The sequence below is a fragment of the Gavia stellata genome, chromosome 2, assembly GCF_030936135.1.
Source record: "Gavia stellata isolate bGavSte3 chromosome 2, bGavSte3.hap2, whole genome shotgun sequence".
In the NCBI taxonomy this organism is placed as follows: Eukaryota; Metazoa; Chordata; class Aves; order Gaviiformes; family Gaviidae; genus Gavia; species Gavia stellata.
The window spans coordinates 99,361,348-99,389,225 of record NC_082595.1 but is presented as its reverse complement, the minus strand read 5'-3'; the positions used below and the strand labels follow the sequence as shown (position 1 = coordinate 99,389,225).

At 37.7% G+C, this 27,878-nt stretch overlaps 1 protein-coding gene across 1 annotated transcript in view; it reads left to right on the top strand.

Annotated features, from left to right (window-relative positions):
- The window catches only part of NBAS (NBAS subunit of NRZ tethering complex), a 195,410-nt gene that overhangs the window by 61,781 nt on the left and 105,751 nt on the right, over positions 1-27,878 (top strand). The window contains exons 30-35 of the mRNA XM_059835890.1: positions 819-1,042; positions 5,294-5,406; positions 8,827-8,940; positions 17,532-17,645; positions 19,510-19,667; positions 21,808-21,906. Coding sequence (XP_059691873.1) covers positions 819-1,042; positions 5,294-5,406; positions 8,827-8,940; positions 17,532-17,645; positions 19,510-19,667; positions 21,808-21,906 — 822 coding nt within the window. The remainder of the gene's footprint in view (positions 1-818; positions 1,043-5,293; positions 5,407-8,826; positions 8,941-17,531; positions 17,646-19,509; positions 19,668-21,807; positions 21,907-27,878) is intronic.

Sequence of the window (27,878 nt, the reverse complement as noted above, 5' to 3'; positions counted from 1 at the left end):
AACTTCTCCAACGTGGGTCCTTCCCACGGGCTGCAGTTCTTCATGAACTGCTCCAGCGTGGACCCTTTCCATGGGATGCAATTCTTAAAGAACAGACTGCTTCAGCGTGTGTCCCCCGCGAGGTCACAAGTCCTGCCAGCAAACTTGCACCAGTGTGGGCTCCTCTCTCCACAGGTCCTGCCAGGAGCCTGCTCCAGTGCAGGCTTCCCATGGGGTCACAGCCTTCTTTGGGTGCATCCACCTGCTCCGGTGTGGGGTCCTCCATGGGCTGCAGGGGCACAGCCTGCTCTTCACCAGGGGCTGCAGGGGAATCTTTGCTCCCGTGCCTGGAGCGCCTCCTCCCCCTCCTTCTTCACTGACCTTGCTGTCTGCAGAGTTGTTTCTCTCATGTATTCTCACTCCTGTCTTCGGCTGCAGTAGCGCAGCCTTTTTCATCCCTTCTTAATTACGTTATCCCAGAGGCACTACCACCGTTGCTGATGGGCTCAGCCTTGGCTAGCCACGGGTTTGTCTTGGAGCTGGCTGGCATTGGCTCTATCGGACACAGGGGAAGCTTCTAGCAGCTTCTCACAGAAGCCAGCCTTGTAGCCCCCCCGCTACCAAAACCTTGCCATGTAAACCCAATACAAGCACTCTGAAAATTCTATTACTTAAATAAATTGTGGGAATACTCTTCTTGGTAGAAGTTACATTTTCTGCTGAATATAGTTTTTTGACTTCAAAGATCCTTTTATTCAAAGGGGTTGGTTCCATACAGTGCAGATAAGGTTACTGGAAACTGCTGCTGCAGATTATTAAATTATTGTTCTTTCTTTCAGATATTCACAGAAAGTCTTTTATGCTCAAGCAGTATAGACAATATCCACTTGGCTGGGCAAATGATGCATTGCAGTGTTTGGTCAGTGGATCTGCCAAGTTCATCAAAAGGGAAGCCACAGTACCGAGTCAGCTATGCAAAAAGTATCGAACTGGTTTTGGCTGCTGGCAGAGAATATTTCAATTCTTCAACGAGTTTGACCGATAGTTGTATGGATTTGGCCAGGTATATTTACAATTATCATATAATTAAATATATATTGCTCTTTTAATTGAAACTTGAATTTTGTTTTCCCTTTAGAGGGGGGAAATCTTACGTGCGTTTATTTCTCTTTATGTAAAATTACGTGGTAAATGGAAACAATATCTTTGGCTTCTGTAAGATTTTTTTGTTTGTTTGTTTTTTGTATTTTTCCCCCCTCGCCTTGCTTTGTGTGTGGTTACACCGCTGCGGTCCCTGGTTGCGGGAATGATCTGTTACAGAACTCAGGCTGAAGAGGAAGAAGAAACATGCAAGTCTTTCTCTGGGGATAAGAAGCTTCGTGTGTGTGTCATTTGAACCTTTTCCATGTCGTAGCATTGAACCACAATTGTGGCCCCCAGTTACTATCACAATAGAAAATAGCATTTTGCTGATTCTTTCATTTCATTTCATTTCTTACTTTGGTAGTTCCCAATTCTGAGAGTTCATTTGAGGCCACCTGTCTCTCTGCTACATTAGGAAATAAGCCAAATAATTCTTCAGAAAGGAATTCAGCCATAGAGCAGCCTTGGAGGTTGCAGTGTGGGTGTTCGTTCTTGTATAGATTTAGGTATGGAAGTATTTTCTTTCACCGTTTAGATGCAGATAGGTAAAACAATTGAGTATTACCTATGTAGAAGTTTGATGCCTTGGCTTACCTTGAATATTTAAAATAGAGGCATGTCTTTATTTCTAGCCTTTCCCTTTTATTCTAAGAATTTGCTGTTTCATTGGTATTGTTGTTATGTGTTACTCTAAATGAGTTTTCCTTTTTCCTTAAGGCACTTATTAAAACAAAAACCAAACCACAAACCAAATGACAAAAAACCAAAACAAAATCCCATAACCAAACAAAAAAACTTGTTTCAACTACAAAGGAAGATATGTCTTTATAAAGTACTACTTTCACTTGGACATGAGTACACTTACCTACTAATCACAATAAAAAGATTAAATTATTTTTCTTCCCCTCAATATACAAATTCATCTTGACCCATAATGGTATGTACATACATGTTACCAGGTGTTTTTGAGTACTGACTATAGTAATACAGTCATTAGTTATTCTTCAAGTTCAGAAGTTTTCCTCAATAAGATATTGTTACTATAAAGTTTTATGGATTTACAAATCATATATTTTCCTTTAGGGATTAAAGGAAAAATTTTTGCAGTTTGCCTTGAGATATGGTTACATTCTCCATAACTTAACTAGAAAATGACTAAAAAAGCATTGGTTTTTTTCTCCCTAATCATTCACAGCTTGTTCCTCGCTCCCATCCCAAATCCACACGCACACAAATATATATGATGAGGGATTTTTTCATTATTTTTGTGGGGTTTTGTTGTTTGTTTTTGCATTATTGCCTTAGGTCAAAGTTGGAAAACAGTCATTTTTACAGTATTAATTATATAATGCTAGCTCTATTTCTGCCTTTTTATTTAAAACACAGTTTATTGACTTGTCATTACTGCTTATAAGCACTCTAGGTAAATACTTGCTTTGGAGGCCTAAAAGGCCCGAGAGTCACTGGCTTTTTTAAATATAACTTTATTTTAAATATATGAGTATTTATATGAATATAATTTATTGGGTTTTTTTTTAAATCAATTGAGCCTTTTTACATTTTGGACACCAGTGCTACTAGATACACTGTGCAAAAGTTGCCATCACAATGAAGCAGGTGCATACACGGTTATAATATCCAAATTACAATTGAATTTTATCTGTATGCATATAATTGGCCCAGATAAAAATCTCTCTATTTGCTACCTAATTGTATGGGGAGAGGATACTGTAGTGGTGGGATTTCCTCTATGCATAGGAGCGAAGACCTCCTCTGGGCTAAGCCAGGAGGCAGAGAGGTTGTTTGGTTTTCACAGGTGATTGGCTTCATTTTGGAGCAGCAGGAACAAAATACAGTTATTTGGAACAGACCTTTTGGTTCAGCAGTCCAGTCCTTTGCTGTTGCATGTGGCACTGTAATATGATGTAGCCTCACCTCTGTGCCTGGGGAGGCCATGGAACAGATCCTCCTAGAAGCTATGCTAAGGCACATGGAGGACAGGGAGGTGACTGGAGACAGCCAGCATGGCTTCACCAAGGGCAAGTCCTGCCTGACCAACCTAGCGGCCTTCTATGATGGAGTGACTACATCAGTGGATGAGGGACGAGCTACTGATGTCATCTCTCTAGACTTCTGTAAGGCCTTTGACATGGTTCCCCTCAACATCCCTCTCTCTAAATTGGAGATATATGGATTTGATGGGTGGACTGTTTGGTGGATGAGGAATTGGTTGGATGGTTGCATCCAGAGGGTAGTGGTCAACGTCTCAATGTCCAGATGGAGATCGGTGACAAGTGGTGTCCCTCAGGGGTCTGTACTGGGACCAGTACTGTTTAATATTTTCATCAGTGACATAGACAGTGGGGTCGAGTGCACCCTCAGCAAGTTTGCGGATGACGCCAGGCTGAGTGGTGTGGTTGACATGCCTGAGGGACAGGATGCCATCCAGAGGGACCTGGACAAGCTTGAGAAGTGGGCCCTTGTGAACCTCATGAGGTTCAACAAGGCCAAGTGCAAGGTCCTGCATCTGGGTCAGGGCAACCCCCAGTATCAATACAAGCTGAGGGATTGTCGCGTTAAAGGGCAAGGCAATTTGGCAGAAAATAAACCCCCTTGTGTTCCAGCTTGTCCTCAGATATCAGAGGGGCTGGGGGTGGCTAGGCTTAGATTCTGAGTGATGCCCAATTTTTCTGTGTTACAAGTCCGGTCGCGTTCAATGTATTGAACTCTCACGATTACGGATACACTCGTAACACCGTCAGGATGTTACAAGCCCGGTCGCCTTCAATGTATAGAACTCTCACGATTACGGATACACTCGTAACGCTGTACACTTTCAGTCTAGTCGCGTTCCATGAACTAGCACGGCCACACTTAAGGGATTTGGTGGCGTTCAATGAGAACTCTCATGCCTAGATTAGTGAATAGTGCAGTTTATTGAAGCAACAGATACACAAGTTCTTTTGGATTGCCGGTGATAAAATTACTGCTTGCAAAGCATGTGCAAATACCAAGAATACGAGTAATATATCCTGGCTACAAACGCGTTAAGTTATAAAGCAACTCTATAGAGATTTCTAAGTTTCCCGGGGAAGCACTCTGTATAACCAAGTGTTTGAATCTTACCCAAAGGCATCCCTGTGGGGGGGAAGAGAGGCTCAGCCCGTCAACTGATCCCAGGTGTCAGAGGTGGTCTGCGATGGTATCTTCCCTGGCATCCTTCCTCTCTTAAGCCATTTTATATTATTTGTCCTTACAGGTCATACATACCTCTATTGTAATTGGTGTAAAAGTTTCTCGTTTACTTTTAAAGGTATAGACTAAGAAAAATTCAGAGCGCAAGCTCAGTGAGGGGTGGTCGCACCTTGGAGGTGGGGAGCCTTGGGATGGAGGTGTGTTTTCTGGTATTATAATGAGATTATAATGAGCAAAGTTCACCCAAAGGATAGTATTTTGTCAAAAAATGACAGACTGTTGGCTCAGGGTGGTAAATATGCAGCTCAGGGTAGTAAATATGCAGCTTGTCAGTTCCATAGTACCTTCAAGTTCCCGTCTTATCACAGAGCCTGGCCACGGTGTCTCCACTCCGCTCCACCCTCCGTGTAGTTTCTCTTAGAGTCAGCACACCAAGCTCCCCTGGTGTTGCCAACATCTAAGGTTGCCTAGGGAACTTCTGTGGGATGGATTCCTTGCATATTCGCCACACTCCACCCTGAAGATTTCTTCAATGCTGTATCTTTAATATAAATTTAATTCCTAAATTACCTCCAGCAATTATTCTACAGGGCTGAAGGGATTGAGAGCAGCCCTGAGTAGAAGGACTTGGGGGTACTGGTGGATGAAAAGCTGGATGTGAGCCAGCGATGCGCAATCACAGCCCAGGAGGCCAACCATATCCTGGGCTGCATCAAAAGAAGCGTGGCCAGCAGGTCAAGGGAGGTGATTCTGCCTGAGGAAAGGCTGAGAGAGTTGGGCTTCTTCAGCCTGGAGAAGGGAGGGCTCCAGGGAGACCTTATTGCAACCTTCCAGTTTGTACGTTGGGTGTTTGGTGTGGTGTTTTTTTGTTTGATTTTTTTTTTTTTTTTTTTTACTCCCAGGTGAACTTTTCCCAGGAATTTAACTTTGAATTTATTCAGCTTTTTTTGGAAAAATTTGTTTCCTTCCTATTTAGGTGCTGTCTACAACTTATTGTAGATTGTCCGAGTGCTATTCAGGAGGAGCTAGATCTCATTCGTGCTCTCGGCTACCTTGAAGAATTTGGTGTGAAAATATTACCGTTACAAGGTACTGCATATTTTTATTCTTTATATGATTACTTGAATCACAGGCATAAATATGTATGACAAATAATTTACTATTGCATGAGTGTTGCGTGAGTAAACTAAAGGGTCCCTTCCTTGCCTCCAAACAGCTTACAGGCATATACCAAAAAATTACTTTTTTGAAAGCATTTTTCAGTTGATGTGAGATAAGAAAGATGTCTGCATATGTGTTTTGGAACATATGTGTTTTGGATCTGTGTTTTGGAACTTATTTTTAGCAGGACTTTTTAATAGTTAGAGTACTGACTATCTGAAGCTCCTAGTGACTTCAGCAGAAATAGTTTGAGCTCACCTTTTATTTGGAAAATAATCTGCACTTGCTCATGTGCTGATGAGCTTTAAAATAATGGGTGGGAGAGAGGTACTTTCTGTCTTCACTTGGCTGTTTCATTTCGAAGTATATAAAACCCAATGACAAAGGAAGTGAACTTCTACAAGGTATTTCTTCTGATGACTTTTTTAAAACTTTTAAAATCTGTTTTGGAGCTCTGACTCCAATGGTATGGAAAGCTGTTGGACAGAAGTGGGAAAGAAAGGATGATTATGGACAATGAGGTAAAGGGGAAGATGGAATATATTGCAGTATATTTTATTGCTTATAGATTGTGCCAGACTAACAAAATTCATTGCTTTATGTGGTGGGTTGACCCTGGCTGGATGCCAGGTGCCCACCAGGTGCCAGAAAACGTGCTCCAGTGTGGGCTTCTCTCTCCACGGGTCCACAGGTCCTGCTGGGACCCTGCTCCAGCGCGGGATTCCCATGGGGTCACAGCCTTCCTTGGGTGCATCTACCTGCTCCGGCGTGGGGTCCTCCACGGGCTGCAGGTGGATATCTGCTCCACCGTGGACCTCCATGGGCTGCAGGGGCACAGCCTGCCTCACCATGGTCTTCACCAGGGGCTGCAGGGGAACCTCTGCTCTGGCATCTGGAGCCTCTCCTCCCCCTCCTTCTTCACTGACTTGGGTGTCTGCAGAGTTGTTTCTCTTACATATTCTCACTCCTGTCTTGGGCTGCAGTAGCGCAGCTTCTTTTTCCCCCCTTTTTAAATATGTTATCCGAGAGGTGCTACCACTGTTGCTGATGGGCCTGGCCTTGGCTAACTATGGGTTTGTCTTGGAGCCGGCTGATACTGGCTCTATCACAGTGGAAGCTTCTAGCAGCTTCTAACAGAAGCCACCCTTGTAGCCGCCTCCGCCCCCCCCCCCCCCAAACCCTTGCCTCACAGACCCAATATTAGCAAACCCCCCACGTTAAGTGAAAGAAATGCAAGAGAGCTCATCTACCTGGCTTTCAGTGGCACTTGAATGTACGTTATGTGGGCAACTATGTAAAACTGCATTAACGCTGGAATTGAAAGCACTTTAAAAGACCTGACTGAGAAGAGCACTGAGTACCAATGAAATGTGCTGATGGTAGTGTTTTACTTCTGGCACTCTGCAGGGAAATACTGGGATTTATGGAAAGCACTTGTGGATCTGTGGAAAATGAAGCGGGTATTCTTAGTGGCTGTTGTTACTTAACTTTGGTGTTCTTTTTGTACTCTTTTTTTACCAAGTATTCCTTCACAGTGAGCTGATGCTTCATATGGTATATTCAGAAATCTTACCATTTCTGAACTGAGAATAAGTCTGGTTTCTAGATCTTGCAATATTGCGCTGTTGACTTCTAGAGCGGAATTATTTTTTAGTCAGTTCGTTCAGGCTGTGGAAAAGTACACGTATATTTTCTTGATCTTTTTCGGTGTGGACATGAATGTATAATTTTAAAAAAATTGGCAACATAATACTGCATTAACAGTATGTGTAATACAACTGATCTACATTAATTAGAATATGTGAAATCATGTCTGTAATTTCATTAATGATCCTGGCTTATCCTTTCTTCACTATCTTTCATGTAAATCAAATTAATAAGATTAAAATTATGTTTTAAAGTTGTAATGAAAGCCTTTAAATGGCCAGTTACTTTGATAGAATGTCATTAAAATAACATTAAAGATCGGTTATTCCCACAGTAAGAATTAGCAATAGACTTTTATTTGCACTTTTATGTTTAGTTTTCTGTAGAGCTTCCCCGCTGACTTGTATTTTTAGCAAACTCAGCAGTTAAGGTTGCGAACTACTATTACGATGTATTTCAATAAAATCTGGTTTGGAGACTCCTTATTAATGTAAAAGGTGACGAAAAGTCCATCTTTAATTAAAGTGTTTGACCCATGGTATTATTTCAGGTTACTTTCAGTTATGTTAGATACTACAAGAAGTCTTGCTTATACAATCAGTGAATGAAAACGTTTTACTGCTGTATACTAATATATGCGTGTGATAGAATATTAAAAATGAAACTAAAAGTGTAATTGTTTCCTGTTCCTCCATTCTTAATTTGTTTTAGTCTAATTTGATTTCCAGAATTTACTAACAGAGTTTTCATTATGCATGTGCTTGTTTGGTCTTATTGGGAAGCCTAATGGTATCATATGTTTTAAGCCCAATATGCTATTGCAGAGTTTATCCCTCATGCAGATATTAATGTCTCACTGAGCGTTAAGTGGAAGATTTGCATGCTTGACCTCTGTGTTCTGAGAACTTGCATGGTATGAAAACATGTTTTTAAAGCTGCAGACTTAAGTTAGCTAATATATACTATTAAGGCCAATATATATACTATTAAGCCAACCACTATTCAGCTAAAAAGAGCGCTGAAATAGGTTCATGATACTAAATTATACTATTAAGGTAACTGTTTAATTCTTAGTAAAATATTTTTTGAAACACAGTACTAGTTATAAGCTTTTCAGGGTATGGTTAACATAACCTGGTGATCTGCAGGCTATCCCTCCACTTGCTCAGAAAATATTTATGTAAATTAAATTGAAACAGCCTGAAGATTTTGCCTATGACAGTTCTTTCAGTCTGTGTGATGTATCCTGTCCACCCTAAAATAAGATGTAGCATGAAATATTAGTTATTTACAACATTCTGAATGAAAGTTAATGTCTGTTTTGGCAGTCTTTCTGAGAATGTTGCACAAATGATATTTAAAAAAAATTGTAGAAAGGCATATGGTTAGTCATATAAATTTAAAAACATTGAGTCTGAAAACCTGAAACAAAAAAAAGTTTTCATTCAGGTCAGTCTCCCTCTTCTTCCTCCCTTCCCAGCCTGACTTGCTAGTGATTTGGGCTGATATATTGTTGTGTTATTTTTAACTTTCTGTTTATAGGTATGATTGAGGTTCTGTATGCAAGTAACTTTGGGCTGGTTTTCAGATTGCGTTTGCATTCTTATACTCCCTAGTGCTCTTTCTGCACCTACGTTGTTTAACCAGAAATACAGCAGTAAGGTTCATTTGGACAGCCTCTAATACCAGTTCTTTCAACAGTGCGTTTATGTTCGGATCGACTTAGTCTCATCAAGGACTGTCTTGCTCAGTTGCCAACAAACTATAAGCAGTCTGCTAAGCTCCTGGGACTTGCAAATTTGCTAAGGGTTGCAGGTAAGCTGTGTTAATAAGACACTGAATTGCAATGCATATGCATTTGTGTTATGCTTTAGGACATTTGTGTTGATCATTAGAATGTGTGTTCAAGGATATCACTAAAAAGTCATCTGGAAGAGTAGTCATTGGGGAGGAATGAAATACTTTACATGAATGAAATATTTTATCTGTAAAACAGCTGATATTGTCAGCTGCTCTGACATTCCACTAATACCTAAAATAAAAACAGCCTTGTCTAATCTGGATTTTGAGTAAAAGCTCATTTCAGATTGGAGGAGTTGTGGCTGAGAATATTTTATCTTACAGTTAATTGGTAGTACTAAAATTCCAGTAAATCTTACTGTCTCTGTCTGTAGTTTGATTTAATAATAGTCCCATTTAAGTTAGAGGGGAAAAAAGTAATCTGTAATGCATAAACTTCAGCTGTTAGACTTTTGTCTATGCTTTGTGTATCTCCTTTGTGCACTAAAAATAATGTGTTAGGTTGAGTATTCATTTGAGGAGCTGAACACCTTCAGTAATTGAATCCTAAGGGTATTAGACTTTTTTTTTTTTTAGGTAACCTACCTAAAGTGTCTGGCAGACCTTTTGATTTTTGAAAAATACTTCATTGATGCAACTGCTAATACAGTACTGCTATATTTTTATGATGTAGAAATAGAATATAGAAAAATAAAATATAAATTTCTATTTCATGCAGCATGGTATATAAAATCAATGCATTCTGGCTTTGTCACTGATGCATGCCTGGCTAGTTCCTTTCTCTCTCTATTTGTTAAATCATGTAAGAAATTTTTTTTTTATGTTTTCAGGAAGTCTAGTATTGGCAATTTTTGCATAGTAGTATATGGAGGGAGGGAGGTATTTGAGGGGGTTGAGTAAGGTTATGAACAGAGGTACAGAAGTTAGGTTGTTAACCTCCTTAGATGCCTAGGTCCTAAAGAAAGAAATCACTGGAAATGTCGTGACTCTAGTAAGCTCAGTGCTCCTGTTACATAGTGCTGCTACTTGAAAAATGGCAGAGGGGAGGGGGTGGCACCATGTTAGGTAGCTGGATCCAGTCTATATATTTTGTTCATTTCACATGTAATCTCCTGTTCTGTAGAAAAACTAGAATGACAGTCGTAACTACTCTTTTTTTTCTTTGCTTGCAAGACTTTTGGAAAAGAGTATCTCCATGTTTGTTCATAAAACAAGATTGCTGTACAGCTCTTTCCCTCTCCTCTCTGCTTTCTCTCACATCAAATTAAGATTTGTCATTTTTTCTTAATATTCTGGGTTCTTTAGGCTAATGGTGCTGATTTTTGTTTTACCTTCTTTTTGAATCTAAATGGTTCTCTTAGTATGAGAGAAGGAAAAGCAAAATCCACAGTGACTATATGAAGGTTAAAAACACCAAGTATTTTGTCCAATAGTGTTATCCTAGTGCCTTAGTTGTGGATCAGCATTTACAGTGCCCTGGTACATACCTTTGAACAGGGAACAAACTCCTGGCTCCTATCTCCAGAGACAGAAAGATGAGAGGCAACGTGTATTAGGTAGAGAACTTTGGGTAATTCATATAGAGCTCATTGATACGGTAATGTCTGTGTGCTGGTGTTATAATCACAGTGGCACTTCCTGAGACACCACTGAAAAGAGAGATTTAAAAGAGGTATTTAAAGCTAGATGATGAAATAGCCTCTTGATTTTTCTCTTCCATGTGACTACTTGGCTGGAGAAAACCAGAAGATGAATGTGTGAGCTGGTTAATTTTGAAGCAGCTGAATGGTTTAAAAGCTAGTACTTACACTACAAATTATGTATTTATTCTAAGAGTGTTGGGCTCTCTGATTTTAATGGTTAACCTTGGAAATAACGGTAATGGTTGTTCCTGTGATAAGTATGGAGTTTCAGTAGTGAAAGTATATTTCAAGAATGAATCTTGGTAAAGAATACACTACTTAAACACTTGATTTTTCTTGTCTCTTATGCTAAATAAACAAATAACTCAGTCACTTTCAAAGTTATCGTTTGGTGATAGAATAACATCTATTTGAAAGGAAGGAATAGCAAGAAAACATTTTCAGTAGTGACTTCCTGTGGTGGCAGATGTGGATGTGGTGGGGTTTATTTGTGTTTTTGTTTTAATTTAAATAAGTAGTTTTAAGCTTTTGTGATTAAAACTCATTTCACTGTCACTGAGGGATGACTAGTCATATTACTTAAATAGAAATACTATTTTCTGTACAGGATATTCATTTATAAGCAAGATATGGATTAAGTATGAGAATGCCGTAGTTGTGAATTTTATCTAAACTTGTTTGTTGTAGGAGATGGGCTATGGAAAACAGGTTTCTTTCATTTTAAGGAACTCAGTATTTCTTTAATAATTTTTAGTTTTTCTGGACCTGAAAGCTGTAAACAGCATAGCACTATTACTGCAGATTTTTTGTGCCTGACAGTCCATCCCATTGAAAAGTATCCAGAAGAGTATCCAAAAGCATACAAAGGAAACATGATTGTCATCGCTATTTTAAGTCATGCATGCAAATACAATATTTTTCCAACTGATTAAAGAAAGTCTGTAGAGCTTCACTCTTTAGTCCTCAATTACTGCTGTATGTACTTCCAGTGAGTGCTGGAATAGGTAACCTTACACTGAATTTAAAGTTGCGTATGGTTTTAATAGCCAGGTTAATAATACCTTCAAAAACAAATTTTAAGTGGAATGCTGGCATAGCCTTAATCATAGTCTGTAAATGAAAAGTCTTGTAAAATTTAATAGTAGGTATAAAAAAAAAAATTAAAACAAGACATGTAGAAATGGTATTTCTACATCTTTTGACCCATAATTTAAGTTATTGAGTTACAATTAATTATTAACATGATGAAGAGTTCTTTTAGGAGTTGGTACTCATAAAAATGATAACAAACGTTAATATTCCACAAATTAGTTTGTAGCCAAAGGGGCAGCTCATGTATACAGATTTTAAGATTTGTGTATAAGTATATTTTATTTTAAACTGAATATTAGAAAAGGAAAACCTTCCTTACAGTTTTAGCACAGATAGTCTTTGTTAGCAGGTTTAAAACTACTGGGAAAGGGTAACTTGATTTCTAACGGCTTACAATGAAAGGGGATAGTTTTATGGAGATATATTGGGATGAATCTGGATATTGAAAAAGAATCTAGGGATTGAACTTTATGGACTTGCTTAATGAAGAATTAGAGAAAGCGCTGCTGGAAGAAAGAATTGGTTTTCGTCCCTAATTGGTTTTCACTACTTATACAATTATCCTGATTAATGAGCCACCTTTGCTGTGAAAGAAGTTCTGATTTTGTCTTGTGGAACATACTTACCGGTATTGGTTATGCATGCTCAAATTTTCAGTCCCTTCCGTTCCCAATCCGCTGTGTGTATCTACCAATAGAGTGCTTTCTTGTGCTTTAGCTGCTAACGGGAGGAATTTGTTTCAGCATTTCCCCCTCTTTGCTCCCCCTGCCACCCCACCCAGTATGATTACTGATTGTGAAAGACCTGTTTGCTACATCTATCCGTACTTATATTAATTTTATACATATGTGTATATATACAGTATATAGTATATGGTATGTTATACTATATATAATACATAGCCTATAAAATACTATGAGCATATATTAATTTTAATACTGAAAGAATGCATTTGCTATGCACACAAGGGTAGAGTGCACATGGTCATCCTCAAGGAGCTTCAGAAGCTGTGTTCTCTGAATACAGTTTATTTAGAGAGCAGCAGTGAGAGTGAGTAATAGAATTTATATTTGTACTTATCAAAGCTAAAATATTGGTTAGATAATGACATATCAGCTAGCTTCCTAATTTCTTTAAAGTATTTGATTAATGACGGTAAACTCTACTTAAGCCTCATATCACTACCTCTGTAAAGGAAGCATAGAAGTGTTATCTTAATTTCATAGATGGACAAAGTGACTGAAGGAGAATGGGCTCAGCATGACAGCCAGAAAACCTGCACCTGCTCAGGGAGCTGGAGCTGCTCTACATCTCACGAAGCTCACTTAATCCACACTCTCGGTTAAGAAAGGGTGTGAAAGAATGTAATTATTTGCTTACTAAACAGAGGAGCAAAAAAAGAGTAAAAAATGGTTATGTATCAGAAATTATAAGAGCATCTTAGAATCATAGAATCATTTAGGTTGGAAAAGACCTTTAAGATCATCAAGTCCAACTGTAAACCTAACCCTGCGAAGTCCACCACTAAACCATGTCCCTAAACCCCAGGTCTACAGGTCTTCTAAATACCTCCAGGGATGGTGACTCAACCACCTCCCTGGACAGCTTGTTCCAGTATCAGACAACTCTTTCAGTGGAGAAGTTTTTCCTAATACCCAGTCTAAACCTCCCCTGGTGCAATTTGAGGCCATTTTCTCTCATCCTAACATTTGTCACTTGGGAGAAGAGACCAACACCCACCTCTCTGCAACCCCCTTTCAGGTAGTTGTAGAGAGCGATGAGGTCTCCCCTCAGCCTCCTCTTCTCCAGACTGAACAACCCCAGTTCCCTCAGCTGCTCATCATCAGACTTGTGCTCCAGACCCCTCACCAGCTTCATCGCCCTTCTCTGGACACGCTCCAGCACCTCAATGTCCTTCTGGTAGTGAGGGGCCCAAAACTGAACACAGTAGTTGAGGTGCGGCCTCACCAGTGCCGAGTACAGGGGCACGATCACCTCCCTACTCCTGTTGGCCACACTCTTTCTGATACAGGCCAGGATGCCATTGGCCTTCTTGGCCACCTGGGCACACTGCTGGCTCATCTTCAGCCGGCTGTCAACCAACACCCCCAGGTCCTTTTCTGTGGGGCAGCTTTCCAGCCACTCTTCCCCAAGCCTGTATTGTTGCCTGGGGTTGTTGTGACCCAAGTGCAGGACCCGGCACTTGGCCTTGTTGAACCTCATACAATTGGCCTCGGCCCATCGATCCAGCCTGTCCAGATCCCTCTGCAGAGCCTTCCGACCCTCGAGCAGATCAACACACCCGCCCAACTTGGTGTCATCCACAAACTTACTGAGGGTGCACTCGATCCCCTCATCCAGATCATTGATAAAGATATTAAACAAGACTGGTCCCAGTACCGAGCCCTGGGGAACACCACTTGTGACCGGCCACCAACTGGATTTAACTCCATTCACCACAACCCTTTGGGCCCGGCCATTCAGCCAGTTTCTTACCCAGCAAAGAGTCTCTACTGCTACTTCGTATCAAAAAGATCTAGTGAGCATTGCCTTTTATTTCTTGAGTCAGGCTCTCTAGAAATGTTTTCTGTTCGTTATTCTCTTTTCTCACAACTTTCTGTTGTAATTTAGTTAATTTTAATATCCATAAGCTAATTCTAGTAACTTTAAGCTTGGCTCACATTACTAAGTCAAAGCTTATTTTTGAAATCCACCTTTCTCAGCACTGACTTTCTTGCTTAACACGTGTGGAAGTAACCATACAGATGGTTTCTGATTTCCTAAATGTAGGTGATATGGAATTTCTGGAGTATACATACAATGTTGGTACCATTTGACTTTTAAGTGTTTATGACAGGGTTTCACACAGGATAATGTTGTTTCATCCAATCACCAACACAGCATGCATCTTACTCAAAGTGTTTCAATAAGTTTGCTTTTTTCTTTGTGTGACCCAAATTGGATCCAAATCTTAAAAAAGTATTTGAACATCCTTTATTTTTCAAGAAAAAAATGATTTTCTATTATTTCTGAGCTTCCATATTTTTCCTCTCATCATTTGTAATAGTGTCATTTAGGTTGAAAAAGACCTTTAAGATTGAGTCCAGCTGTTAACACTGCCAAGTCCACCACTAAACCATGTCCCTAAGCCCCAGGTTTACAGGTCTTTTAAATATCTTCAGGGATGGTGACTCAACCACTTCCCTGGGCAGCCTGTTCCAGTGCTTGAAAACCCTTTCAGTGAAGAAATTTTTCCTAATATCTGATCTAAACCTCCTCTGGTGCAACTTGAGGCAGTTTCCTCTTGTCCTGTCACTTGCTACTTGGGAGAAGAGACTGACACGCAACTTGCTACAGCCTCCATTCAGGTATAATGCCATATCTGCTTGTATCAACTTCTATCTGAATGCTAAACATCCTAACAAGAGGATACAGAAAGAACTTTGGAGACTTAAAACTTACTGAGTGGAGTAACCCTTAGAATATGAATCTATTTTTCTTATGATGTAAGGAGGCAATAGTCTGAAGGAGCTGAACACGCACAAACTTTCAGAAATAATAAAAGGGAAATCAAAGCTAAGATACCCTTTCCAGTTTCACAACTTAATTTGTTTGAGTCTGGATGTCAGACATTAACATTAAGGTTTAATGCAGAATTACTATATAACATAGTAAGGTCACCATTTCAATGTTTTTTCTCATTGAACCTTTCTTGGTTTTAAATCTTGGATGTCTGTCAGAATGGCAAGGGGAACAATTTAGAATTCAAAACTTCCACTTCTATAGGACTTTATTATTAAAAATGCCTTTAAATGAGGCGTCACAAAGCTGAAGCAGTGAATTTTTTTCATGTTTGAGTAGAAGAACAAGACTGTGCTGCTAATCTGTAGCGGGTTGTATTTTAAGTGACTGCACTGTTGAGGTAATGAAAGCCGCGTGAAAAAGGGCTCAGACTGTGCATTGCAGGGGATTCACTAGTCATGTCGGAGCCAATGGTTGTTCGGTGGCATAACAGCGTGTGTCAAGATAATGGAAGTTTAAATGAGTGAACAGGGGAGATAAGATGAACAAGTATAGCCATGGATTGGAAGGAAAACGATCCTTATGTTTTATGCTTGCACTGTTGTAAAACATGCAGAGATGTATCCTACTGCATCAAAACTAATTACCTAAAACATTGGGGATAGGGGACTTGTCAGCATATGACTGCTCAAGCACAGTTAAGAAAACTGTTCCTTGCTCCAAGTGTTCCTCCTCTCTTCCTTCCCATCACACTGATTTTTAAGTAGTAATAAATAGCAGTGATTATTTTGTCTAGTTGAAATCTGAGGGACAATAGTTTGATTATTTCTCTTTGCTGTTATTTGTGTCTGCTACTTAATCAAATCTCTCTGTAAGCAGTAAAACTGTCAGGGTGAAGTGAGCATTGGAAGGTGAGTGGCAAGTATGGATCTCTTGCTTATAGAAATGACAGTTCACATTTAGCATGTGTAGATAGAAGCACTTCTTTGTCATCTGTAATTGCTTTTGCCCGGATGAGAAGTTCCCAGGTTCCAGAGGGCAAAATTTTGCAACAGAAGAGCCTTGGATGTGATTAATTTGCAACATCGTGTGTTGGCAGTATATAGAGCAAGAGGCCAAAAGGTAAAATGATGGGAAGCCAACCTGTTCTCCCAGCTGAGTTAGTAATGATATGCTGGGATTAGGGGAATCTTGATTGAGTTCAATAATTAGGGTAACTTCACTTCCCTGAATGTTATTCTAGTGCAACTGCTACATTTTTTCTTTTGACAAAGCTTTAAAAAGAAATTTGCTTTGCCTGCGTTGATGGACTTGCAAGGTAGAGTTAAAAATAACAGCTTTGCAATTTAAGAACATGTACTCTTTAAATGGTTTTTGGAACTGGATCTGTTTAACCTTCTGAAATATTTGCATTTCACAAGTTGTAGTAATACAATTTCATAAACCAGTGCCCTTTTCAAATGACTGTTACAGCAGTGACTGCATAAAAACGCTTTTAATAATAGGGGAGAAACATGAGCAAGAAGCTTGTACTGAAAAAAAATCCACTAATTTTTATTACCTTCTTGCCATCCTATTCATTTGTTCTTTCTTGCCATTCTTCTTTCCTCACACTATTCATTTTAATTTAGATTATTTTTCCTGTGTATGTTTAGTCACCTCTCGTATATTGCAGGGACATACATACTATTTTGAGCCCAAGACTGGACCAACTGGTGTCAGTAAAGTAAATAACTTTCATGAGATCAGCAGTATCTCAAGTGTTACTTTTGATTCATAACTGGGGGAAGAGGCATTGTCCAGAAGGTCTGGTGACCAAGATTCGTGTATGGTGTGAAAAAATAGTTTCCATTCTACTTGCTCAGTTTATGAGAGTAAGGATTTTTAAATACCTGTGTCTTCCACATCTCATGAATTATTTGGCTCCATGAAGTGGGAGTTTAAACTGGGGCTTTGTATACTGTAACAAAACAATTAAAAATTTCAAAATTCTTCTATTACAGTTCACATAAGTTCTTTGCGATGTCAGAATTTTGATTTAGATGTCACTTACCTTAAACATAAGTTTTGATCTAAACGCTTTTTTTTTTTTAACCTAGACATAACATGCTGTCTAGGTTTTTTTTTTTAGCTGGCTATGATGCCAATGTTTTTTAAAATCACAGAATCACATACATAACTGTTTTTTATTTGTTCCCTTCAGGAAAAAGCAGATAATTTTATTTCTGCTTCAATTTCAAGACAGGCTTTTCATGTTGTGGCATATAGTTTTATTAAGAAATAAAGTAGCAAGCTTAAACCGACCATTAATTCCAATTAACTAACAAAAATGTTGAATTTTTCTTACAGGAGATGATCAGATGGAGAGAAAAGGTCAAGTTCTAATACTTTTAGTGGAACAAGCTCTCAGTTTCCGGGACTACAAAGCAGCTAGTATGCATTGCCAGGAACTCATGGCCACAGGTGAAGTAAATAAATGGGGGTGGCATGGGGTGATGATAGTGGAAATCAGAGTTCCGACTCTCGGCTTACTGTGAAGTATGGTACTTCAGATTGGTCCATTTCATTCAGAAGTCAGTTACGTTTTGTTTATGGATGTCAACTGACATCAGCATGTCAAATGTAGAAGGCAGGTATGAAATATGACAAATCCTGTTGTCATGGAGGAGGAACTCCACATAGTCGTGGAACTTAAAAATACTTAAGCCACAGTGACTTCTGGAGCAATGTTGGTCTTTTTCTAAATCAGTTTAGTTCACTGAGATCTCTAAACTGATGTGTACTGTCATTCAGATAATCCTTTATTTTTGCGTCAGAAGCTCAAAATATATCCCATTAGGGATTCCATTTTTAATTGTGTCCTCAGTACATTTTTTTCTTGTAAGAAAGCAAAGGAAAAAAATTTAATTTGTTGTGTTATTTAAAACCCATTTACTATATTTTGGTATTATGTTTTTGTTAATGGATGTTCATGTGTAGCACTGTTGAGATTAAACATATATGTTGGTCCACACACATTCATTATCATTTCTACATAGTCATGTTTCTTCTCTGTAAAATTCTTTATGGAAACATATTTCAGTATCTTTCTTAAGATGTGTTGCAGTTTGCAAAAGTTTTTTCACATAGTGTAAAATTTTTCTCTGCAATTGCTATCCCACTTGTTCATCTCTGGAAATAATGAAAAGAAATAAAATTTTGTTAGCCAGCTGGGTAGGGGTCTTGTATTTAGTTTACAATCTGAAAACAATATTATAGGCTATAGTAATAAGTGCTGAATTTTGTTTCTTACTTAGTTGTGTGCACATTATAAAAGACAGTTCAGGGATTTTTAAACTGGACCTATGCTTTTGGAGAGACATTTGCCAGGTCCATTTGAATATCTCCAAACTTAATTTCTTGGCTTTCTGACAAAAGTTGCGTGTGATATATAGGAGCTGATGAGACCAGGTGACAGCCAGAGTCCTGTAATCTCCTCCTAATGCAGGAAGAGCGGATCTTAGCTGTTTGTGATATTTCTTTTGCAAGACAAAAACATGGAAATGTTTTTACCATATGTAATGCACAAATACGTGGAATGGAGATGTACATAGCAAATGCTGTATGTGAAAAGATAGTTATCGAACTGTTAGGCATGTAACCTTAGGGAGCTTTTCTGTGTGCCTCTGGGAACCACAATTTCTCATTCTTTCTACACTGTACTCCTTTCAAACAGGTAAAAATACATGACTGCAGCTAGTAGGAATGTGCAGGTCTTTTAGATGTCTACCTTTCTATCAAAACTCTCAAAATATTTGTGGTATTTATGTAATTTGTATCTGTGAGGGTATGAGTGCAGGTAGTTGACACATATGTGTTAAGATACTAAGGAAGATGGGATTTGTTTCTTTGGCTCTTTTTTCTGCCTTGAGATTGAGGGGGAAAATCTGAGATGAATTGAGGTTCTTTTAACTATATAAAGTGATGGGGGTTTTTTTTGGGGGTTTTCTTTTTGCAGCCACCCCAGTAAGGTGTTTAATATCATGCTCTAAAGTAAATTACGATTTTCTTATTGCAGTATGTAAAATACAGTGTGTAGGCTTACAGATGCCTATTTTACTGATATCTACAATATCATAATAATGAATTTTCTATGCATTTGGTCAATCTAAAGTTGAGTCACATCTCTGTTTTATGGAGTCTTTATGGTTCCTTTCTCAGGGGATGTTAGGTGTTGGCAGGAATGCCATGTGCCCTCCCTTATCTCATTCAGTAAGAATTATGCAGCATCCTCCTATCACTTGTGAAGCTTACCAACCTCAGAAGTATGTTTTGTGTTCCCTTGTAGGTTATTCTAAAAGCTGGGAAGTATGCAGTCAGCTTGGGCAATCAGAAGGCTACCATGATTTGGGTATGCGTCAGGAACTCATGGCTTTTGCTCTGACACACTGTCCCCCAGGTGCCATAGAGGCGTTGCTGGGAGTGAGCAGTTTGTTGCAAACCCAGGTAGGTGTTTCTGAATCTTCTTTCATGCAAGTTCAAGGCTTACCAAATGAACTTGTGCTCATTTTTAAGTTTGTTCCTTTAAGTTCTACCCCCCAACAAGTTTCTATTTGTTCTACTGCATTTTTCTACTTTCACTGTTAATATTTCAACAAATGAGATCTCTTTATAAGCATTTTTATATGGTGAGTTGACTTCTCAAGTGGAAGTGCAATTGTATTCTCAATCTTTGGTACTTTTAATTTCTTCATTTATTGCCTGATTTAAACATTTTATTTGCAAACGCAGTTAAATAATTTTTTTCAATGTTTTCCTGGTTGACACCTGTTTACACCTTGTAATGCAACTTCATTAAATGCCCACATAAATATCTATTAAATGTTTATTCTTACATTTTTATGATCTCTGCCCAATAGGCAATGAAATTCTTATCTCACTGGTTTCAACCATGCAATGGTTTTAACAGCTACAACAGGCTTTATATGTGTGCAGTCTTTATTAACTCTGTAATGACTGACTTCTTACTAGAATCAGATCTTAGGTGTTCAGCTGATCATATTACATATGTAAGAAGACGTACTTGTGGCATTTAAATACAAGTTATGGCAAGACGACATAGCAAAGCTTTTGAAAAGTTTTATTTGTAACTGCAGTGCAGTAACTTAGGTTGTCAAAGTGTTAAATTTCTGTTCAGTTTAATTGTGGCTTGGCCTTTAAGAGTTCATATTTGTCTTAGTTGTCTAAGAGTTCACAATGTTCATAGATTTATCTTTGTGTAATAAAAACATCTTAGAGGGCTTGCATTCTGTCTGAAGAATGGGGGAGAAGGGAGCAAGAGCTACAGTACATATGCAGCCTAATTAAGGCAGCTGCAAGTGCGTAGCCTTTTTCTTTACAAAATTGCTTGTATAGCAATGTGTATGAGAAACACAGGCAACATATGAAGGCTGTCTCTGCTGTTTCAGTAATAGGATAACATCAGAATAAAATGCTACAAAGGGTTTGAAATACAGTCTAGCTCCTGCAAGCTATTTACTTTTTTTTTTTTGTCATGAAAGCACTCAAATTTGAGAGAGGTAGGTACAGTTACAAGCTTAAACGCAAGTGGAATCTTTGCAGAATTGATACCTGTAGAGTATAGAAATACAAACTTGTTTCCCCTCGTATGTGCCTATACCTGGAATTAGAACTTGAAGTCAAACAAACTTCTGGCACTGCGTAAGCCAGAATTTGTTAGACTTGTTCACTGCCTCTATATCACCGTCTTCTTCCTTCTAAAGGCTTCATGTCGTGTGAGTTGTAGTGCAGTGCAGCTGCTCAGCCACTGGTTATTACCCTCTTGCATCCCACTTCTCAAAGGGAAATGATTCTCTGTCTTCTCCATTCAAAAAACTTGAGACTGAATTTGTTGGTCAGGTTTCTTTGTTAGTGCAATATCATTTGTAGCAAAAGTGCAGTGATGATTAATTTGATATTTGCCCCAGAAAGCCAAACCCAAGTCATGATTTCTGTCAAAGCACGTTTAATCAGTTTCTTCTGCAATTACTTTCTCCATAAACTAAGCATAAGCTTTTCAGCTCTGTTCATTAATGGTCCTACATGTTCTGTCCAAGCACTCTATCTATGTATGTAGATAGATAGATATATGCAAAAAATCTTTATCAGAAGGTCATGCTGACCAGATGATATTAAACAGCTCTAAGTGTTCTTTGCAGACCTTCATCAGTTCTATGGTCTCTGGAAATTCTGCTCACAAAGCTATTATCTTGTGTAACACTTGCCTCTTCGGAGTTGCCTAGCACCTCAGAGACACGGTTCAGATAATGGATGTTTTTCATGGAAGTTCTTTAGTCTACATAGTACAGCAGGGTGCATATAGTTTAAAAAAATAAAAATCTTACATTGTGTGAAAAATGTTGCACAAAAATCACAGAGAAGGGAAGGTCATTTTGTCTAGGGTCTACAATAGTGAGAGGGTGTCAAAGATACCGATGTGGTGTTCTCCTCGTCTTCCCCTGCCCCCTTGTTTTTCTGTCATGGAAGCTTTTACATCAGAATTTCTTAGGTTTCCTATGACATCAGTCACAATATTTATATTTGATTATTTGACTGGTAAGAGATTATGTTTATTTTGTGTTTATAGATTCTTTATCAGGCTGTGAATTACCAGTTTCTTCCTTCAGAAGGAGGTGAGAATGTAAACATATCAGGACCTTCTTCATTGATCCCTAAGGATACAGAGGTAAGCTTTAAAGAGAGCTTTTAAAGTAATGTTGATTTTGTTCTGCATTATGCTGAAGAGCTGAATTTGAGTTTTTAGCAACGTCTACCTGTTTACTAGAGAAAATGTACAACATTAAAGACATCTCCTAATTTCTGTTCTCGGATTGTTTTAAGTTCAAGGTTTTGCTTACATACTAATATTTAGTCTGTTCTGATTTTTTTTTTTTTTTTGTTGTTGCTTCTTCCTACACAGTCTTAGCACCATAGGAAAAAATATAAACCCAGAGGCAGGAGAAGAAGAAAGTACAACAAAATTTAACACAATAATATACATTAATGTTGGTTTGATTTTTTTGATCTGTCCCAATTGCAAAGCAAAACATTTGAAAAAAATAAACCTAAGTTACATATTTAGTCAACAAATGTCTTCAATTAAACTTATTTTTCCCCTTTGTTCTGTGTATCCTGAAGTTTATGGCTTTTTTGCCATTTTGTAACTTTCATATATTGCATGTGAAATTATTTTTATGTGTCGGATCAGAAGGAACATTGAGTGTTTTGTGGGAAATAGAGGCAGGGCAGCAAGAAAAAAGTCTAGTTTCTACTTTTCATGTTTATTATTTTAACAAATTTAAGTTTGTACATGTACATTTGCAAGTACATTTCTTTCTTGAAAGAAGAATAACTACCTGTTTATGAAATAAAGGAATGTCTTTTTCATTCCTCTTCAGAATGGAAAATTCTACATTTAATTTATTTTTTTCTCTGTTTTCTGTTTAATTAAGTTTTTCTGTAGATGTTAAACAGATCGTGGTGGGGTGGGGAGGGCAAAAACCTTAAAGAAATGCAAGAAAGAATAGAGAAAGAAAGAAAAAAGGTAGTTCATGTTGCATTGTCTGGCTTTTCTCAAAAAGCAACTGAGTTGCAGCCTCCTTAATGTTATTATACCCTTGGGGAATTTTTACCAATCACAGCTGTAGATGGAACACACTAGTCTTTGCCTTTGATATATTTAACACCATGTGGCTTAAACCACACCTCTCCTTCATGTTATTAGAATGGGAAGAGATAATGTCTATATTTTGTGTATGTTTTTTATATATGCATAGGCATACATGCATACTTTGTATACACATATGCATATGTAAACATACATATACATATTTGCATATATATAAAACAAATGGGCAGGAAAGTAAAATAGCACTGAAAATAATACTCAGAGGAAGAGTGCTAAACACTATGTATCTGCTAGAATCATTGATATGAAGAACAGGTCTGCTCACTGGCATGAATGCTTTTTATTTTCTGGAAATCGGTAAATGAATCTCTCTGAGAGGAAGATTATTAACTAGATGTTAATAAAATTGTGGAACCTTCTGATGTGGGTATGGATCCGTATGTTTACAATATTTTTATGTATGTAACAAATTTGTCAGGGATCCTCTTTCATATGCTGTAGTACTATTGACTATGTTGTGACCGAACAATTATATGTGCATATTAATTATTTAGAAACTTATTCAAGGGTTTATCAGAGTTGAGTAAACTCACTAATTAACTTCATTATCAATTCAGTTTGGATATCTGAAGCGATTTTCATTATGCTGGGGAATTTGCATTCAGAAAATTATCCACTCTTCTTTTTTCCAATATATCTTTCATTTTTTTTTCCCCTTAGTTGTGATTGTTTTTTTAGAATTGGAAGTGGGCAGACAGTTGACCTGGCAAGTTTGTATGTTGCTGCATTGAGTTTTTTTTCTTTCTGTTTTAATACAGCTTCTTGGCATGTTGTATTTCAGACTGTTAGACTGTGAAATGAGTTCTGTATATTTGCTAATTCTGTCTTTTTCTTCTCTCCCAGTTGACTTAATAGGGATTTATAGCTTCTTTCATTTCTTGCAATGACACAGGAGGAAATATAGCCAAGAGTTTAGTCACTGTATAACCCTTCCTTTGTTACAGACATCTGAAATGTTAGAAAAGCAATATATTCAATAACTCAGTTTCTCTGACTTAACTGAATCCCATAACTGCAATCCCCATCGTTCCACTTCAGCTAATTCCTCATGCTTCACCTTCATTGTCTTGCCCAGAATTTCAGTTTCTTCAAAGAAGAATCAAACGATAAGATTTTTTTTTTCCTGTTTTTTAGTCCTTTCTTTTTCACTTAAGTCCTGATTAACTTACAGCATCCTTTTCTCAAGGAGGTGACAAATGTTATTCTTTCTCACTTACTGATACCTTTTCAAATTGGTGCTCTAAATGTAATTTCCGTATCTTGACTTGACTAAGCTTCTTCTAGCATTCATGTGTTCGGGCATCCCTTTCTCTGTTGCATTAAAAAGACCCTTCTGTAAGTACACCAATTTTTCCTTTCAAAGATTTAGTGACTTCCTTCTATCTCTTCTAACCTTTATCTAGTATTGAATCATTAGTTGCCACTACCATTTTTTTTCATTATACCAACCTACATCACCAGCTGGTCATACTTGTCAGTTGTTCTTCTCTTGATGAACTCCTTTCTAGAAATGTCTTAAATTCATTTCATTTTTGTTATTTTAAGTTTTTCCTCTGAAACTTTTTTCACCATGAAACTTGCAGAAACCTTGATAGCAGCTGGCTACATATCTTCACAGATTGCATAGAAATGTGTCATTTAACATTGCTGTCATATTGACTTCAGTATAACTTTTCTCCAAGTTTTTGGTGGTTCCTACTCTGAAGGAAATTCCTGATAGCTATGATAAAGAATAATTACATGCATCTGTAGGAGCTAACACATTCACATAAGAATGTACTTTATTATCTTAGTGCCACTTGTCACTGTTGAATGAACTCATGCGATCCGTTGGAGAAATTATCCTCTGGTAGCTACAATGATTCTAACATAGCAGATTATTTTTAAGCCAAATGTTAAGTTTCCCCAATCTCCACCCTTTTTTCTCTTTGTTGTATGCTACAGATGCCTCAACAACTAATCTTGTGCTTCTGAAACGAAATATCTCAGTGAGAAAATTAAGGTCTTGATTCATGAAAAGCATTTCAGAATATTATTTCTAACAGTATTAGATTAAAATACAACGCTTAGTCACAAGATGCTTTGTGTAGAAACAGTAGAAACAATAACCAATTGCCTTGTAAATGAGCTCTGAGTTTAATATTAAATCTGCGTAATACTTAAAACATGCATTATGTCTGTTATATGTAAAAGATAATGATTTTATTTATATGAATGTGAAAACTTAATTACTGTAAAGTGGCATATCAGCACCAGAGAAATTTACAGCTTCAAGTTTCCTTGAAAAGAACTTTTTGATAGGAGACCAGACATAATTTCTAGATGAGAGTTTCTTCAAATTATAGGAAAGATTTTCTTAAATGTTGCCTAAAGAAAAGAAAATTTCCATTTAGCAGAGCATTAGCATCTTCTTTGCTTTTGCATTTTTCCCAAACGATCTGGGAAAAGACAGGATCTTTTAAAACATTTGCATACATTAGATTGGTATGTCATGCATTTTTATCACTGCTGGTTAGAAATGATTAGGGAATGTTGTATTTCTGTGGCATGCACTGGGAACTCTTCCACCTGGAATCTTTGGAACCTCAGGGCAAAAATAATGTTCCAGCTGCTGTTTCAAATAGTTGTGATTGGGTTTTTTTAATTTTATTTTTTCATTTTGAGATTAACTGGAGCTGTGTTTTCCTTGCATTAGACTGTTTGGAATTACATATATGTGTATGTATGGGCATATGTGTGTGTGTGTATGTGTGTATATATATATAAATATTTTAGCTATTATTTTAGAGTATATTGATAATTCAGAATTTGTTGGCTGACCTTTCTTACACCAATTTAGATTATATAGATTTTTAAGCTGCTAATTTAGAATTAATAAGTTGTTTTTTTTTTTTTGTTTTGAATCAGAGTGCCTACTTTTTCAAAATATATCAGGAAGAAATAATGTAAGAAAATAATTTCCCCCAAACACCCCTCAAAACCCCCAAACTATAACTTCCTCCTGAAGATACAATTAAAGGATACAGTTAAAGTTGTCTTCTTAAAAAGGGATCTCCAACAATCTTTAAGAAATAATTTTTTTATGAGAGATTGATTCAGGATAGCAAAAAGTTACAGCCTGATAGTGTTGCTGTTCCGGGTACATAGAGGAATGGCTTTTAAGAAAACAGAATTCTTATTTGTGCAGAAAAGACTGTAATTACTTGCTAAGAGTTGAAATTCTTTTTAGAAAAAATCAATAGTTTATCTGATAGTGGTAGAGCTATAGAGCTATATACACAGCAGCATACAAGTTAGCCCATTAGGTTTCACACTGCTGAAGGAGGTTTATTTTAAAAAATGTGTTTTGCTCAAATGCAGTTGAGAACTTGGATGGGGGAAATTTTTTTGTTTGTTTTTTTTTGTTTTATTTTTCCCCATAAACAATCAGTTAGGTGTCCTGCAGCATCTACTTGAAAGTGGAGGTGGAGAGAGAAACTATTATTCTGTATATAACATCTAAAATAAATTAAAAAAACTTCTGTACTAAGTACCAAGAGTGGTATATTTAAAAAACACACAAAAAAGAAATTCTCCTCCCCCCCCCCCCCACCCCCTAAGCCACCAGACCTAGGATTTTGTTGCTTTTTACTTTTCAGAGGAGTAAAAATTCTGGCATGTTGTACTTGACATGCTCTTTCTTAATTTGGTGAAGTGAGAGCTGAAATTTCCGGTTTAGCCAGTCAGTTCGTTAGTGGTGCATCTGTGAAATGCAGACTATAATTTCCGAAAAGACTGAAAAAAATTATGGAGCCTTAATGGAAAGAAGGACTTAAGATGGACCTGCTACTTCAGTGGTCAGCTTGAGGCAGTGGTTTACTGCATACTACAGTAAAAGGTACTGAAAATAAATTAGTCTATGGTGAAATTCTGCATTATTATAAGCTAACATGTTTTGTCACTGGAGTTATGGTGGGACATAATTCACTTGAGCATAACTTGGCATCCTTTTGCTCTGATGTCTGAAATTTTGTCATGAGTTAGTAAATTGTAAACTAGTACTTCACATTAAGTTATACAGGTAGAATTTTTTTATTTCAATACACTTCAGCGTATGGGGAAATTAATAATAGAGTTGTTAGGGAGAAGCATTGGATATAAAGCTGTTGAAATTTGGTGTATGGAGGAAAATATTTATATTTTTATATTGCTGAAGACAGTGTGTTTACATTAGCATGCTGTTGCAAATGAGTGGTTTAGGCCACTTAAAGAATCACGGTCAAGGATATTGGCAAAAGCAATTTTAATAGAAGTTTATAAAATGCGACCTAACAGAATTTGATGGCAAGGTTCACTCTATTACTTACTAAAACATAAAAAAAAAATTGAATTAGCATCTAATTGGAATGATTTAGACAGACAGACCAGAGAAACAAAGGGGTAAAGAGTAGGGAAGACCCTCCTGTTGTGTCATGAGGTTCAGAATGGACCCCCTTGCTTCTAAACCTCTCAAAGAGGAGTTCAGGTGCAGCTGAATCCAGACTTAGTCTCAGATTTGGTCAATGGTTCATGTCTAAAGGAAAGGAATATAAGGAACAAAGAAATCCTCCCATTGAATCTTGAGGTTCAGAGAAGACTGGCTGGGTCCACGCCTAGTCCCAGACTTGAACAATGGTTTATGTCTAATGGCAGAAGTACAAAGAGTAGGGAAAACCCTTCTGTTGAGTCATGAGGTTCAGAATAGACCCCCTTGCTTTCTAAACTCCTTCTCCGAGAGGAGTCTAGGTGTGGCTAGGTCCAGTCTTAGTCTCAGACTTGGTCAATGGGTTTTATCTAAAGGATTATATGTATTTAGCAGCGATCTAAGGTTCATTTACAGTTTAAGATAGATCGCAAGATTTTAGCAAGACTTAATCATGGTTTAGTTTAAGATTTGCAAAGTGAGTTAATAGAATTTACTACAATCACAACAGTAGCTTGATTACAGAATG